A 12,431-nucleotide genomic window follows, 5' to 3' on the forward strand; every position below is an offset into this window, starting at 1 on the left:
CCTTATAAACGAAAGTTACCTCAATAAAAAATAAATTAAAAATAAATAAATAAATAAATAAAGTAAGCTCTGGAGCCAGATCACTTGTGTTTGGGTTCCAGTTCTCACTTTACTGACTGTGCAATCTTGGGTAACTTACTTAACCTCTCTGTGCCAAGTTTCTTGCCCTGTAAGCAGAGATGATTAACATGCTCTCTCATGGGATATCATAAGGATTAAATGAGACACTGTGAGTAAAGGGGCTTGGAGCAGTATCTCTTAGCCACTGTCAGTTACCATCCTTACTGTCTAGTCTTGTGCTTCCAAATGTGTACTATCTGTACAAAAAAAGGTCTGGGGATTTCTGCATATACTTTTCCCCTCCAAAAGGCACAGCTCTGAGTAAGAACCATCTATTTAATTTGGCACTGTTGTTTAGTTGCTATGTCTTTTGTGACCCCATGGATTGTAGCCCACCAGGCTCCTCTGTTCATGGGATTTCCCAGGCAAGAACATTAGAGTGGGATACCATTTCCTTCTCTAGGGGGTCTTCCTGACCCAGGGATCAAACACATCTCCTGCATTGGCAGGTAGATTCTTTACCACTGAGCCACCAGAGAAGCCCTAATTTGGTTATTACTCAGCAGTTTTATGTTTGGCAGCCTCTCCATCCAACCCCTGTTAAAATCCTGCAGCACTGGTGTTCCATGGAACACTCTGGAACTGAACAGTGCATAACAACATGTAAAGCATTCCCTTTACTTATTTACTTCAGAACAACCCTGTGAAGTAGAAGTTCACTCTCCCCGTTTTACAGATGGAGAAGCTGAAATACAGCAAGTGCCACAGCCAATCAGTGGTGGAACTAGGACCTTGTCCAGGTCGGCTAGACTCATTTTGTGTTCTTAGCAGTAAGCTCTTTTCCCCTTGTCACTCAGTTTTAGAAGCCCTGTCCCAGGAGATCTTACTGAAACCGCCAGATCATTAGATCTCTACCAGAAAAAAAAAAAGTGTCTAAAGGTGGGAAAAAGGAGGTATGTGCAGCATACACCCTCACATTCTTACTTGCTCTCGTGGAGAAAGCGGAAGCAAACCCACAGAAGCTAAAGTGACTCATCCAGGGCCAGCTCACCAGCTGGCCACCATGGTGGTCTTTTGAGGCCCAGTGTGTACAGCTGGTCCTCAGCCAGTGAACCATCCCCTTCCCAACAAAGACATCCACCAGCCCGTCTCCAGCACAGGGGAAGATGGGCTCAAGCTCCTGCTTCCCCTCCAGGCCAGCCATCCCTGTCCCTTCACCCCCGTGGCCACAGAGAGAATGACACAGCATTACTTTGTCATCCTCCTGTTCCCACCTCTGCCTCTTGAGGCTGCAAAGTCTACGCTGGGGTGCTGCAGCCAGGGTCAGCCTGGGAGCCGTGGCAGGTGGTGTGCAGCTGATGTTCACACAGCAGGATTTCCTGCACTCAGCAGTGTCAAGGAGTCAGGAGAGGCAAAAGGGGTCCCCGAAGCCCTCCCTATAGCCTGACCACTACCCAGCACTGCTGAAACTGCAAAACAAAACAAGACAACGACCCCCTGCCCCCAAATCACTGCCTCCCATGACAAGAAACAGTAATCGAAGGTAAAGGACTCACACAGTCCTGAATCTTAGCTCTGCTACTTACTAAGGTCTTCTACCTGTAAAATGGGCACAACAAGCAATAATTTGAATATTAAATGAGAATCAAATCTGATAACAGATTTTTAAAAATATTACACAAACATTTAGTAATGCTGCTTCCTCCCCCAGGGTCAGCACTGGGGATACAAAAGTCAATCACACACAGTTCTTGTCCTCACATTGCTAAGTCTATTGGAGGAGACTTTGAAAAAAGGTAAGTGAGGCAAAATGAGTGGTCTTCTAGTAACAAAAGCTTTATTATCATTGCCTTGTGCGGAGGAAAGGCAACCCTAGCTAACAATCTCTTCTCAAGCTCAGGCTCCACCTGCCACACCCAGGAACTTGTGTCATCTACTGCCATGGAGTGCCTTTAAAAATGGGAGCATGTCTCCATGAGGGAGAACCTTTATGACTAACCTGATGAACATGAGGAGAACCCTTACATTTGTGCAGCACTTAAGGGTTTAAAGAGTGCTTCAATGCAATTGTCCCTTCAGCCCAGGTCAGCCTAAGACAGACAAAGTACTATTCTATTGAACAGAGGAGGAGACAGAGGTTGGGTGGCCTGCCCAACTCAGATGGCTAATCGGTGCTGGCCTGGCTCCATCTTCCATATTGCACACCTTCTGCCAGTGCCCACAGGCTCAAGCCTCACATACCCCAGCATCAGCCCACCTGGCATGAAGCTCAGGGCATGAAGCTAAGTTCTCATGGAGAGTCTCCAGGAGGAAGCCTCTGGGATCTCAGCTTCCTTCCCATGAGGTGTTGTGTATCTACTACCTTGCTAAATCCTCACGCCTACTGCCAGCATCACCAAGCTGCCTCCTCAGCTTCTGCGGGTGCTGTTGGCTCTGCCTCTGGTGCTTGTCTTTAGCCAAGGGATGGGTCAAGAGGGGCACTCCTTGTGCTGGATCACTGTCCCTGGGGCAGGCAAGGCCTTTTATTCCCTTGCCCAGCCTGGATGGCCCTCCTTCCTCTCTAAGCCCTCCCTGTTCTTCAAAGTCCAATTCAAGGCCTCCTCTTCCAGGAGGTCCTGTCCCCCAGCTCTGCTCTGGAGGCTTGTCATGTTGATCGTGTGTATCTATTTACCACTTGTTTGTTTATTGTCTACAACACTTTGTGTAATACCTTTTTGTGTTATAATTTCCCTTCTGACTCCCCCGTTTCCTCATGGATGACAGAAACTAGTTCATAACATTTTCTATATGTATCCCACCCAGCATCACTTCAGTATTTCATGCAGCTTCAGCCATGAGCACAGAGGAGCCCTCATTCCCCCCTGCCCCTGAGCACCTCAGCACGGTGAGTGTTATGAGAGGCATGTGTGCACACGGTCTGATGGCAGCAAAGACGGGCACATGTCAGGCGGCTTGGGGAGGAATCTCCCCAGACAGAAACTGTCTGGAGGACGAGGTAGAGAAGAGTATTCCGGGAAAGGAAATGGTGTTTGCAAATGACAGTGGGTGAAATTGCATTACCTGTCCGTACAAGAAACTGGTCCTCCAATGAACCTGGAATGCTGAATGAAGGCGGGTGGAGCAATGGGTGCAGGTGAGGTTGCCCAGGCAGAAAGAGGCCTGATCCTGAAAGGGGTTTGGACTCTGTTCTGAAAGCTACAGGCAGGCAATGGTTTTTGTTGACGAATTAAGCAGCATGGGGAACAACACGAACAACAGAACAGGAGAAAAGTGAATTGGATTAAAAAATGGTTTTCACTAAACTTGCTATGTATTTCAATCCTTCCATGTCCCGGATTCCTTATTTTTATTTCTTCCGGATTCCTTAAAGTCAGGAGTTTTTCTCATATCCGTGGTTCGTAAACTTTAGCAGCATGAGAATCATGTGGGTAACTTGTAAGAAGCACTGGACTAGTCTCTGAGGGCCCTTCCCATTCTAATTCTCTTGTGATGAACACAAGAAAGATGCAAGGCTAGCCAAACCCATCCCACTTCCAAATGCCTGATCCCACTCTAGGGAAGCCAAGGATGTCTGGGCACCAGAATGTTCTTCCCAAATCCCATGTGTAGAAAGTTAAAGCAAAGCCCCCTAAGACGCCAAGTCTTGGGATACTGGAGACCTCTAATGTCTCACTCAAACTTCCTCTCCCTGCCAAAATCCAACTTAAATTAGGTCTTCCTATACCATATACTCTTGGAGAAGGAAATGGCAACCCACTCCAGTATTCTTGCCTGGAAAATTCCATGGACTGAGGATCCTGGTAGGCTACAGTCCATGGGGTCGCAAAAAGTCAGACATGACTGAGCGACTTCACTTCACTTCACTTCATACCATATAGTCTGTTTCCTTGTTTATCCAGCAAAGTATTGCATACTTTCCATGGACTGGGCCATGGCAATAAAGAGGCCCTGCCCTGAAGAGCTTATAAATGCTGCAAACAATACTGAAAGAATCTTTTACGAAGTATCGCTGAAAGGGAAGAGTTCAAAATACTGAGTTGGAAAGACCTGGATTCTAAATCTGGTGATGCTGGAAAATTATTCCAGACCTCTGAGCTTCAAATTCCTCCATGATAAAATGGGAGCACTGATATCTACAAACTGTATTGCTGTGAACACTGAAATGATGTGACATAGTGAGGGGCACAGGAAATGACTATACCTAGGAAACGGTACAAACTAACATGTAATTTTCAAACTAACATATCCTCCCCTGTTCTGTAACCTGTAACATATCCACATTCCCCTGTTGACTTTCAGAGGCTCTCCCACCTGGTCCTAACATCTCTAAATAAACTGTTAACTCCTCCCTTCCTGCTGGTGAGAACTCCCCACTGCCATGAAAGGATCCTACCATGAATCCTCAGTGGGCAGCACTGTGTATCAGAAAGAGCATAAAGGTCAGAGTCAATCAGACTGGTAAGCAAAACTCACTGCATGACTCTGATCAAATTAACATCTCTGAGAATCTGTTTTCTCATCTGCAAGACAGATACCATCACCCCACCTCAGAAGACTGAATGGCAAACCTAACTTTAAAATGGAAAAAGAATCTGAGAAGATTTCTCCAAAGAAGATACACAAATGGCCCAAAAGCACATGAAAAGATGCTCAACAACATCAGCCATCAGGGAAATGCAAATCAAAACCACAAGATACCACATCACATCCACTAGAATGGTTAAAGTAAAAAAGACAGGCGATAACAAGTGCTGCTGAAGATGTGGAGAACCTGGACCCTTCATACATGACTGGTGGGAATGTAAAATGGGGCTGTCACTTTGGAAAACAGTCTGGTAGTTCCTCAAAAGGCTAAGTATTGAGTTACTATATGAGCCAGCAATCCTAGATATACACCCAAGAAAATAAAAACCACTATGTTCACACAAACACTTGTACAAAAACATTCACAGCAGCATTATTCATGATAGTCAAAAGTCAAAACAACCAAAATGTCTCTCAATTGATAAATGGATGAACTAAATGTGGTATAGCCATCAATAGAATATTATTCAGCTATGAAAAGGAATGAAGTATTGATACATGCTACAACATGGTCGAACCCTGAAAACAAGTCAAAAAGAATTCAGCCACAAAAGATCACTTATTGTTTGAGTCCATTTATATCAAGTGTAAACCTATGGAAACAGAAAGCAGATTAGTGGCTGTCTAGAACTAGAGAGAGTTAAGAGAAGTGGAGACTGACTGATAACGGGTATGAGGTTTCTTTATGGGGCGATGAAAATGTTCTAAAATTGTGGTAAGAGCAGCACAATTCTTGTGAATATACTATAAACCACTGAATTACACACTTTAAATGAGTAAACTATGTGGTATGTAAATTAAATCTCAATAAAGCTGTTATATTAAAAAAAATGCAAGGAATTGAGCACATGCCTGGCATATACTAAGGTGCAATAAATGGTAATAAATTTATTATTGTGCCCTTTCCTCTTCTTTTTTTTAAAACTTATGTATTTATTTACTGTATTTTTTTTGGTCACCCTAGGTCTTTGCTGCTGTTTGTGGGCTCTCTCTAGTTGCGGCGAGCAGTGGCTATTCTTCCGCGCAGTGCTCGGGCTTCTCACTGTGGTGGCTTCTCTTGTTGCAGGGCACAGGCTCTGGGGTGTACAGGCTTCAGGAGTTGCAGCACATGAGCTCAGTAGTTGCAGCTCACAGGCTCTAGAGTACGGGCTAAGTAGTTGTGGCACACAGGCTTAGCTGTTCCACGGCATGTAGGATCTTCTCAGAACAGGGATCGAACCCATGTCTCTTGCACTGGCAGCTGGATTCTTAACTACTGTACCACCAGTGAAGGCCCCCTCTCCTCTTTTTGATGCCACTCTAACCATGGCCAGAACCACCTCTTATGGTAACACTGTAGGATAGGTCATGCTCATTGCAGAGAGCCCATTTTATACTTAATGGAGGGTCACAGGTAAGTTCTAAAGGCTAATATCCCAGGACTAAGAGTCGTGTGTGTGTGTGTATACATATATACACACACACACATATATATATATAAACTCGGGGAACTTTTCTGACCGTCCAAGTGGTTAAGACTCTGTGCATCCACTGCAGATGGCTGGAAAACTAAGATCCCACATGCTGTGTGGTACAGCCAGAAGTTAAAATAAATGAAGAATAAAATTTTAAAACTCGGAGTAATAAGAAAATAATGGCCTCCATTTACTGAGCACCTACTATGTGCCAGGTACTGTGTGGAGAACTTTACAACTATTTTCCTTGAAAGAATCACACTGGGCTGTTATTATTCTTATTTAGTAAAAGAAGTTGGCACTTAGAGAGGTTATGTAGCTTGTATCTGGTCATGATGGCAGTCAGTAACCAAGCTAGTTTGTTTACCTCCAAGGCTTTTACTCTCTTCTCTATGTGATACCACAGCTTCACTATTTCTTCCTTTTATTTATCTATGCTTTACCCATTCTTAACAACTCAAGAAGTCTGATTTTCACTGATCTCCCTCTCCTCTCTGCCTTCTAGTATTGTGCAGTCCACATCAAATTAGTTAACATTTTCTCTTACATAATCTTTTGTATTTTCAGACTGTTTCAGGCATACACTCTTGAGCATTGCAGGTGTTCCATAAATACTTCTCTCCAAGCAGAAAAGAGGATCTTGAAAGACCCTGTGTCTTACAGATCTCTTTGACCTTCATCTAGAGAATGGTCATCTAGCTGGCCTATGGCTGGAGGGCTAGACCCCACTTAAAAATGGTTCTCACAAAAACCATGCTTCCCACCCATAGACTAGAAGATTTTTTCCTTAAGAACAGGACCCTGTTTACCTCATTATACCTTATCATAGCGTAACACGAGACCTGACACATAGAGAAGCTCAGAAAGGTTTGATGAATTAAAAAGAAGACTGGGCTAGCACTTACTCTATTGGAGACACATCAAGGGCAGCCTTCCCATATAGGGACCCCAAGCCCATCTTCTCTCACCCCAAGGAAGAGAAGGGGGAGAGCAGGAAGGGTGGCCTGGAATCTTAAGATGAAAGGTTGCTGACCCTGCCTGTGACTCCAGACAGTCAGTGTGGCATCCTCTCTGGCCTAGGACACTCATCTGACCACAGACTCAGGTATAGCTTCCCAGAGCCCATGTCTCACCTGCACATAACCAAATCAAAATGTGGGCAAACTCTTAGGAATCTGTTACCTGTTCTGTTATCTGTTATACTGTCAGCTAGAGACCCACCAACACTTCCACCACTTCCCATCTCTCCTAATCCTCCCTGGTATCTAGAGCCCTGTGATTTGTCCTATAATTACCCTGGGCTCACCATCTCCTACTCCTCTGCCCCTACTCTGATCCTGACCAAAGCAGTATTCTTCCAGGTCTGGGGATCCTCTGGGCAGGGCCAGCAACAAGAGGAAGGAGCCTGTCCCCTTCGCCAGCTAAGCTACTCGGTTAGCCAAACTTGGTCCCTCTGTGCTCCCCATCTCTATACCTGCTTGCCTCTCCTCTGCCTTTTCTTCAAGATGCTAAAAACTTGCAATAAAAAACAAATACAAAATGCTGTAATTAATAGCCAATTCCAAGCCAACCCAGCATCTCTACTAATAAACCTCAACACTTGCAAAAGGAACAATAAATTCTGCACCTCTCTGGTTCTGGGGTGGTCTCTTATATACACTTGGTGTGTGTGTACGTATGTGGGTAAGTGTGTCTACATATATATTTATTTCCCTTTATTTCCCATCCAGGGAGGGGCAGAATAATGAACTGCGTGCGTCAGGGAAGATGAATCTGAGATACTAGGGAGCAGTGCAGTAAAAAGATTAAAGTGTTATTATTGTTGGTTTTTTTTCCCCCATGGTCCATTGTGACAGCTCGACCGTCATCTGTAAAAAATGTCTCGGCGAGAGATAATCATCGGAAACTCAATAAAGCGTCAGGGGGAGCCTCAGCCCCCATCAATCACTGGGTGCCTGGAAAATTTCAGCTCTCTGTCTCCCTTCCTGCTATCCATATAAATGTCTCTAATATATTTTGTGTGGTGTGTGGGACCCACCCCTGATTTGGAACTTTTGATGAAAAAATATTTATATACAAAATATGTAAATCAGTTAAAAATCACAAGACTATAGTTATTTGCCACCCCATCCCATTTTTGCCTTATTTTTATAAATGCATTGAATTTATTCTTTTTAATAAAACATGTCAACTAGTCTATCTCCTCCTAGTCAAACATATATATAGATTTGGAGGGCTAAAAGGATGGAAATAATTAACCTAACTGGCTGCTATACTTAATCCTGAAGTTGGCCAAAAGGCCTAATGGATAGACACTTGAGTCCATTCAAGTGACTCTATAGGGGCTGAATCTGCTGAGAAACGACATGTAGAACCCCTGGTGCTGAAGGTGTGACAAGGCTCTGACAATGATGAGGAAGAGGCAGGGACATTATTAAAAATAATAACTTGCCCAAATAGCTTTTGGCCTGGCAGATCCCCAAATTTTCCAAGACTTTGGACAAGTCAGAGGTTTTGAGCCAAGTGTGGGGCACATATTAGCTGACATGGGTGCTGGTTCTCTAAAGAGCATGAGATGGTTCTGCTGGCATTTGACATCATCTCTCTGCCTCAGTTTCCCTTAGTGCCTACATCACAGGGTTGCTGTGAGCATGCAATAAACTAAGTACCAATAAATGTAATCTGCTGCTGTAGCTATTATCATCATCATCTTATTATCATCACTTTCCCCCTGCTTCTCTATCATGGAAGGAGTCAGCTCCTGTAGTACCCTCTCCTCTAGGACCTGCAAGGCTCCTCTCTGCCTAAGAGATAAAGTCCAAGCATCTGGATCTGGCCCCAGCCTACTCACTTTAAAGCAACACCTTTACTGCTCATTACTCTCTAAAATGAATCTTCTGCTGTATGGATGCTTCACCCTAACAAGTTTACTTGCTGCCCTGAAATATATTTTTTCCGTTTCCCACCTCTGAAAATTGTGGACATAACATAGGCCCTTCTCTGAAAAGTGAAAGTGAAAGTCGCTCAGTCATGTCCGACTCTGCAACCCCATGGACTATACAGTCCACGGAATTCTCCAGGCCAGAATACTGGAGTGGATGGCTGTTCCCTTCTCCAGGGGATCTTCCCAACCCAGCGATTGAACCCAGGTTTCCTGCACTGCAGGTGGATTCTTTACCAGCTGAGCCACCAGGGAAGCTCATGCCCTTCTCTGATTACACACAATTCGCACTCAGTTGCTCTATAAAACCTTCTTATACTTCAAGGCTCAAACACCATTTTATTTCCTGAAACTTCAGACAGAGTCTCTTCTTTGAGCTCTGATAGTCCTTGTTATCAGCATCTCTGACTGGACCCTTGTCAAACATAGTCTTGGTCATGTTATCAATCTTTATTATTATTATTATTGCCAGCACCTTATATGTGTATGATACCTTGTATTTTCTCAAGTATTTAATAAGTATTTTAATTTGATCTTCAAAATAAACCTATGGTATAGAATATATTATTCTCTACAGAAGAGAAAATCAAGGCTCAGAGAGATAAAGAGAACTGCCCTAGGTCACACAGGTGATGGCCAAGCCATTCCTTGAACTCGAAGATAATGTTTGGCTCTTCACAGATAACAGTTTGCTACCACTGAAGGCTGTGGTTGAGACTCTGAAGCATTTGGAAGGCTGTGTCAGAGACACTGAATGAAGTTTTATGAGAGTATGATGACGATAATGATGATATAAAAACAGCAATTTACATTCTTCTATGTTCTATGTTCTAGGCTAAGGATAAACATACTACTTCTAACTCTCCCACTAATGTTTATTTTACATATAAGGAGACAGAGCCTCTAAGAGGTACAGAAAATTGTCCTAGGTGTCACAGATATTAAGTGTTCTGTATACCCATAATACCGCGCTTAAGCACACAGACTCTCTAGGAATAAAAGTGGAAAAAAGAGTCTCTTGCAGGGAGAGGGTCCAGATGAATTTTTTTTTAAGCAGTTCAAGCACAAGTAGCCTAGATCATCTACTCAAAGAGTGGGAACCTGTCAAGAATGCCAAAATCTCAGGTCCAACCCCAGACACACTGAATTAAAATCTCAGGGTCTGGGAGTGGGGCAGGAATCTGTGTTTTGACAAGCTACATCTATGGTGTAAAAAATCTTATTCTCTATAGATGAGAAAATCAGGGCTCAGAGAGAGAGAGAATTGCCCAAGGTCACACAGTTGATGGCCAAGCCACTCTTTGGACTCTGAGATAGGTGATTCTTATGTCCTTGGGACCATTATTACTCCCATTTGAATTTTGTCTCCAAGGGCACAGATTCTCTCTACTGTGCCTGGGTAGGGCTGGGCACGCAGTGAGTGCTGGGTGTTAACTTATATTGAATAGATAAGCTAAGGTAAGACTACTTCTTAGCAATGTCCTGGGGAGAGGGAGAAATATTATAGAGAGCAGTTCCATTACCGCCAGTGGGGACTCCTAGCCATCTCCTGAACTCCAGGGCACTTGTCCACTGGTTTGTGATGTACCAGCTTGCATCATCCTGTCCCCCATCTGAAGACACAGAGATGGGGAGGTCAGCTGGAGCAGGCCAGGACCTGCAGGCCCTGGAGCTGTGGGAAGAGGGCCACCGGGGCTGGGGGTGGGGTTAGGGTTGGCCTTGGCAGGTCTGGCCGGGCAAACCAGGCCCCTATCCCCAGAAGGGCCCTGTGCCAACCCAGCTTCTGCACAACTCATCTTTATTCAGCCGCCACTTGGAGCTGAGAAGAGAAGCTGATTTATAGCCTGCTCTGGCTACGTTTCTGCCATGTTTTATTGTTTTAATTGTGTATATGAGAGGCGCTCAGAGTGCTCGCGTGCATTTCTGACAGCCTCAGACACCCAAGGTTTATAACAGTTACTTACAAGCAGCCAGGGGCATCCCTGACTGGGTGACTTGTTTACTGTTACCACTAATTTACTGCCTCCTCCACCTGAGGATTGGGGCCCACACCCAGCAACAACTAGCTACAAGTGGGACTCTCCTAGAGTGGGCATGGGTGGGGCTCAAGGCACTGCATGGAATGTGGTCAGGATCAGGGGATGAAGTGGTAGGGAAGCAGCTGTGATCTCCAAGCTCCCCTCCATGTGTCCCCTCTGTGTCTTTGCTCAAGCATGATCCCTGCTTAGAATATCTTTTCTTTTTTTCTCCTCTCTCCACTACCCAAAGCCCGGCTCAGATCCTACTTCTAAGTACATTACTTGCTCTGAAGATAAGCCTAAGTTTCTAGAACCTTGGAAGTCACATGGCTGACAGGAACCTTGGAAGCAGTATAATCTAATGACCCTTTACAGAATCCCTGATGGGCAGCCAGCCAGCCTCTGTCAGTACCCCTTGAGTGGTGAGTTGCTCAGTACCTCTATGGCAAATTTCCTGCCTTTTATTGAGCCAAGACCCAACTCCACAGAGAAATTCTTCATCATATGCTACTGTGCTTTACGTGTGATTATTTCTAGTCATTCAAACAACTCTTTAGGATGGGTATTGTTATCCCTATGTTATAGATGAGAAAACCGAAATTCAAGTGGCTTAAGGTCACATGACTGGTGACAGAGCTTAAGTGAACCACAACTTCCTGGCTCTGAAGCCTAACCTTTCTCCAGGATATCACTGTGCCTCTGAAGATGCCATTCCGAGAGCTGAAGAGAACAGAATAGTCAACCAATAAGGCCAAGCATCCCTGTATCACTTGCACCAACAGCCCTGCTCTCTACCCTGAAACACCAACCCTGACAAGAGTGGAAGACACTGTAATATGCCAGCCGAGCAGGCTTCTTGCTAGAACAATACCAAATATCAAACAGGAGAAGCAGTTCACCAGGGAAGGTGAATGAGGGCAGCTGTTAGCAAAGCCTCAGCAGCAGAGAGGTTTCTTTTCTCTCTAGGCTGTGCCCATTCTGAGCAGGCAGGACAGACTCAGAGCACCTCTCTGAGAGAAGAAAACCAGGCAACTTCTCCAATACCTCTCGGTCTCCTTGCCTGGATCCTCGTTCCTCCCCACATCTTAAATGCTGGGATCCTGAGTGAGGGACTTGTTCTCCTATCCCTTCGTTTTAACTCCTTTCCTCAGGCAGTTTCAGTCACATTCATTATTTTAACTATCAAGCAAATGCTGCCAGATGTCTTTGAACTCCAGACCCACTCATCCAACGGCTTGCCCAAAGCAGAAACCAAGGTGACAGGTGCTTCCTTTTCCATCAATTCCCATATTCCACCAAATACTCAATATCCTCCTAATATTTTTCGAATGTCTATTTCTCTCCGCTCCCAAATATTTCTTTTAGAAATCCCCA

General features: G+C 44.6%; 1 protein-coding gene and 1 long non-coding RNA gene across 3 annotated transcripts in view; one reads left to right on the plus strand and one right to left on the minus strand.

Moving 5' to 3' along the window:
* The window catches only part of CLPB (caseinolytic mitochondrial matrix peptidase chaperone subunit B), a 152,811-nt gene that overhangs the window by 82,341 nt on the left and 58,039 nt on the right, over positions 1-12,431 (minus strand). The window contains exon 5 of one of the 2 annotated variants that reach the window (XM_043480974.1): positions 10,563-10,652. The exons of the other annotated variant lie outside the window; for it this stretch is intronic. Within the exon in view, the coding sequence (XP_043336909.1) occupies positions 10,563-10,652 (90 nt within the window). The remainder of the gene's footprint in view (positions 1-10,562; positions 10,653-12,431) is intronic. 2 annotated transcript variants of the gene reach the window in all.
* On the plus strand, positions 1,769-4,688 carry LOC122449444. Its single transcript, XR_006271943.1, has 3 exons — positions 1,769-1,856; positions 2,863-2,944; positions 4,592-4,688. It is a non-coding gene; the product is annotated as an uncharacterized LOC122449444 (long non-coding RNA).

The sequence above is a fragment of the Cervus canadensis genome, chromosome 11 (assembly GCF_019320065.1).
Source record: "Cervus canadensis isolate Bull #8, Minnesota chromosome 11, ASM1932006v1, whole genome shotgun sequence".
NCBI lineage: Eukaryota > Metazoa > Chordata > Mammalia > Artiodactyla > Cervidae > Cervus > Cervus canadensis.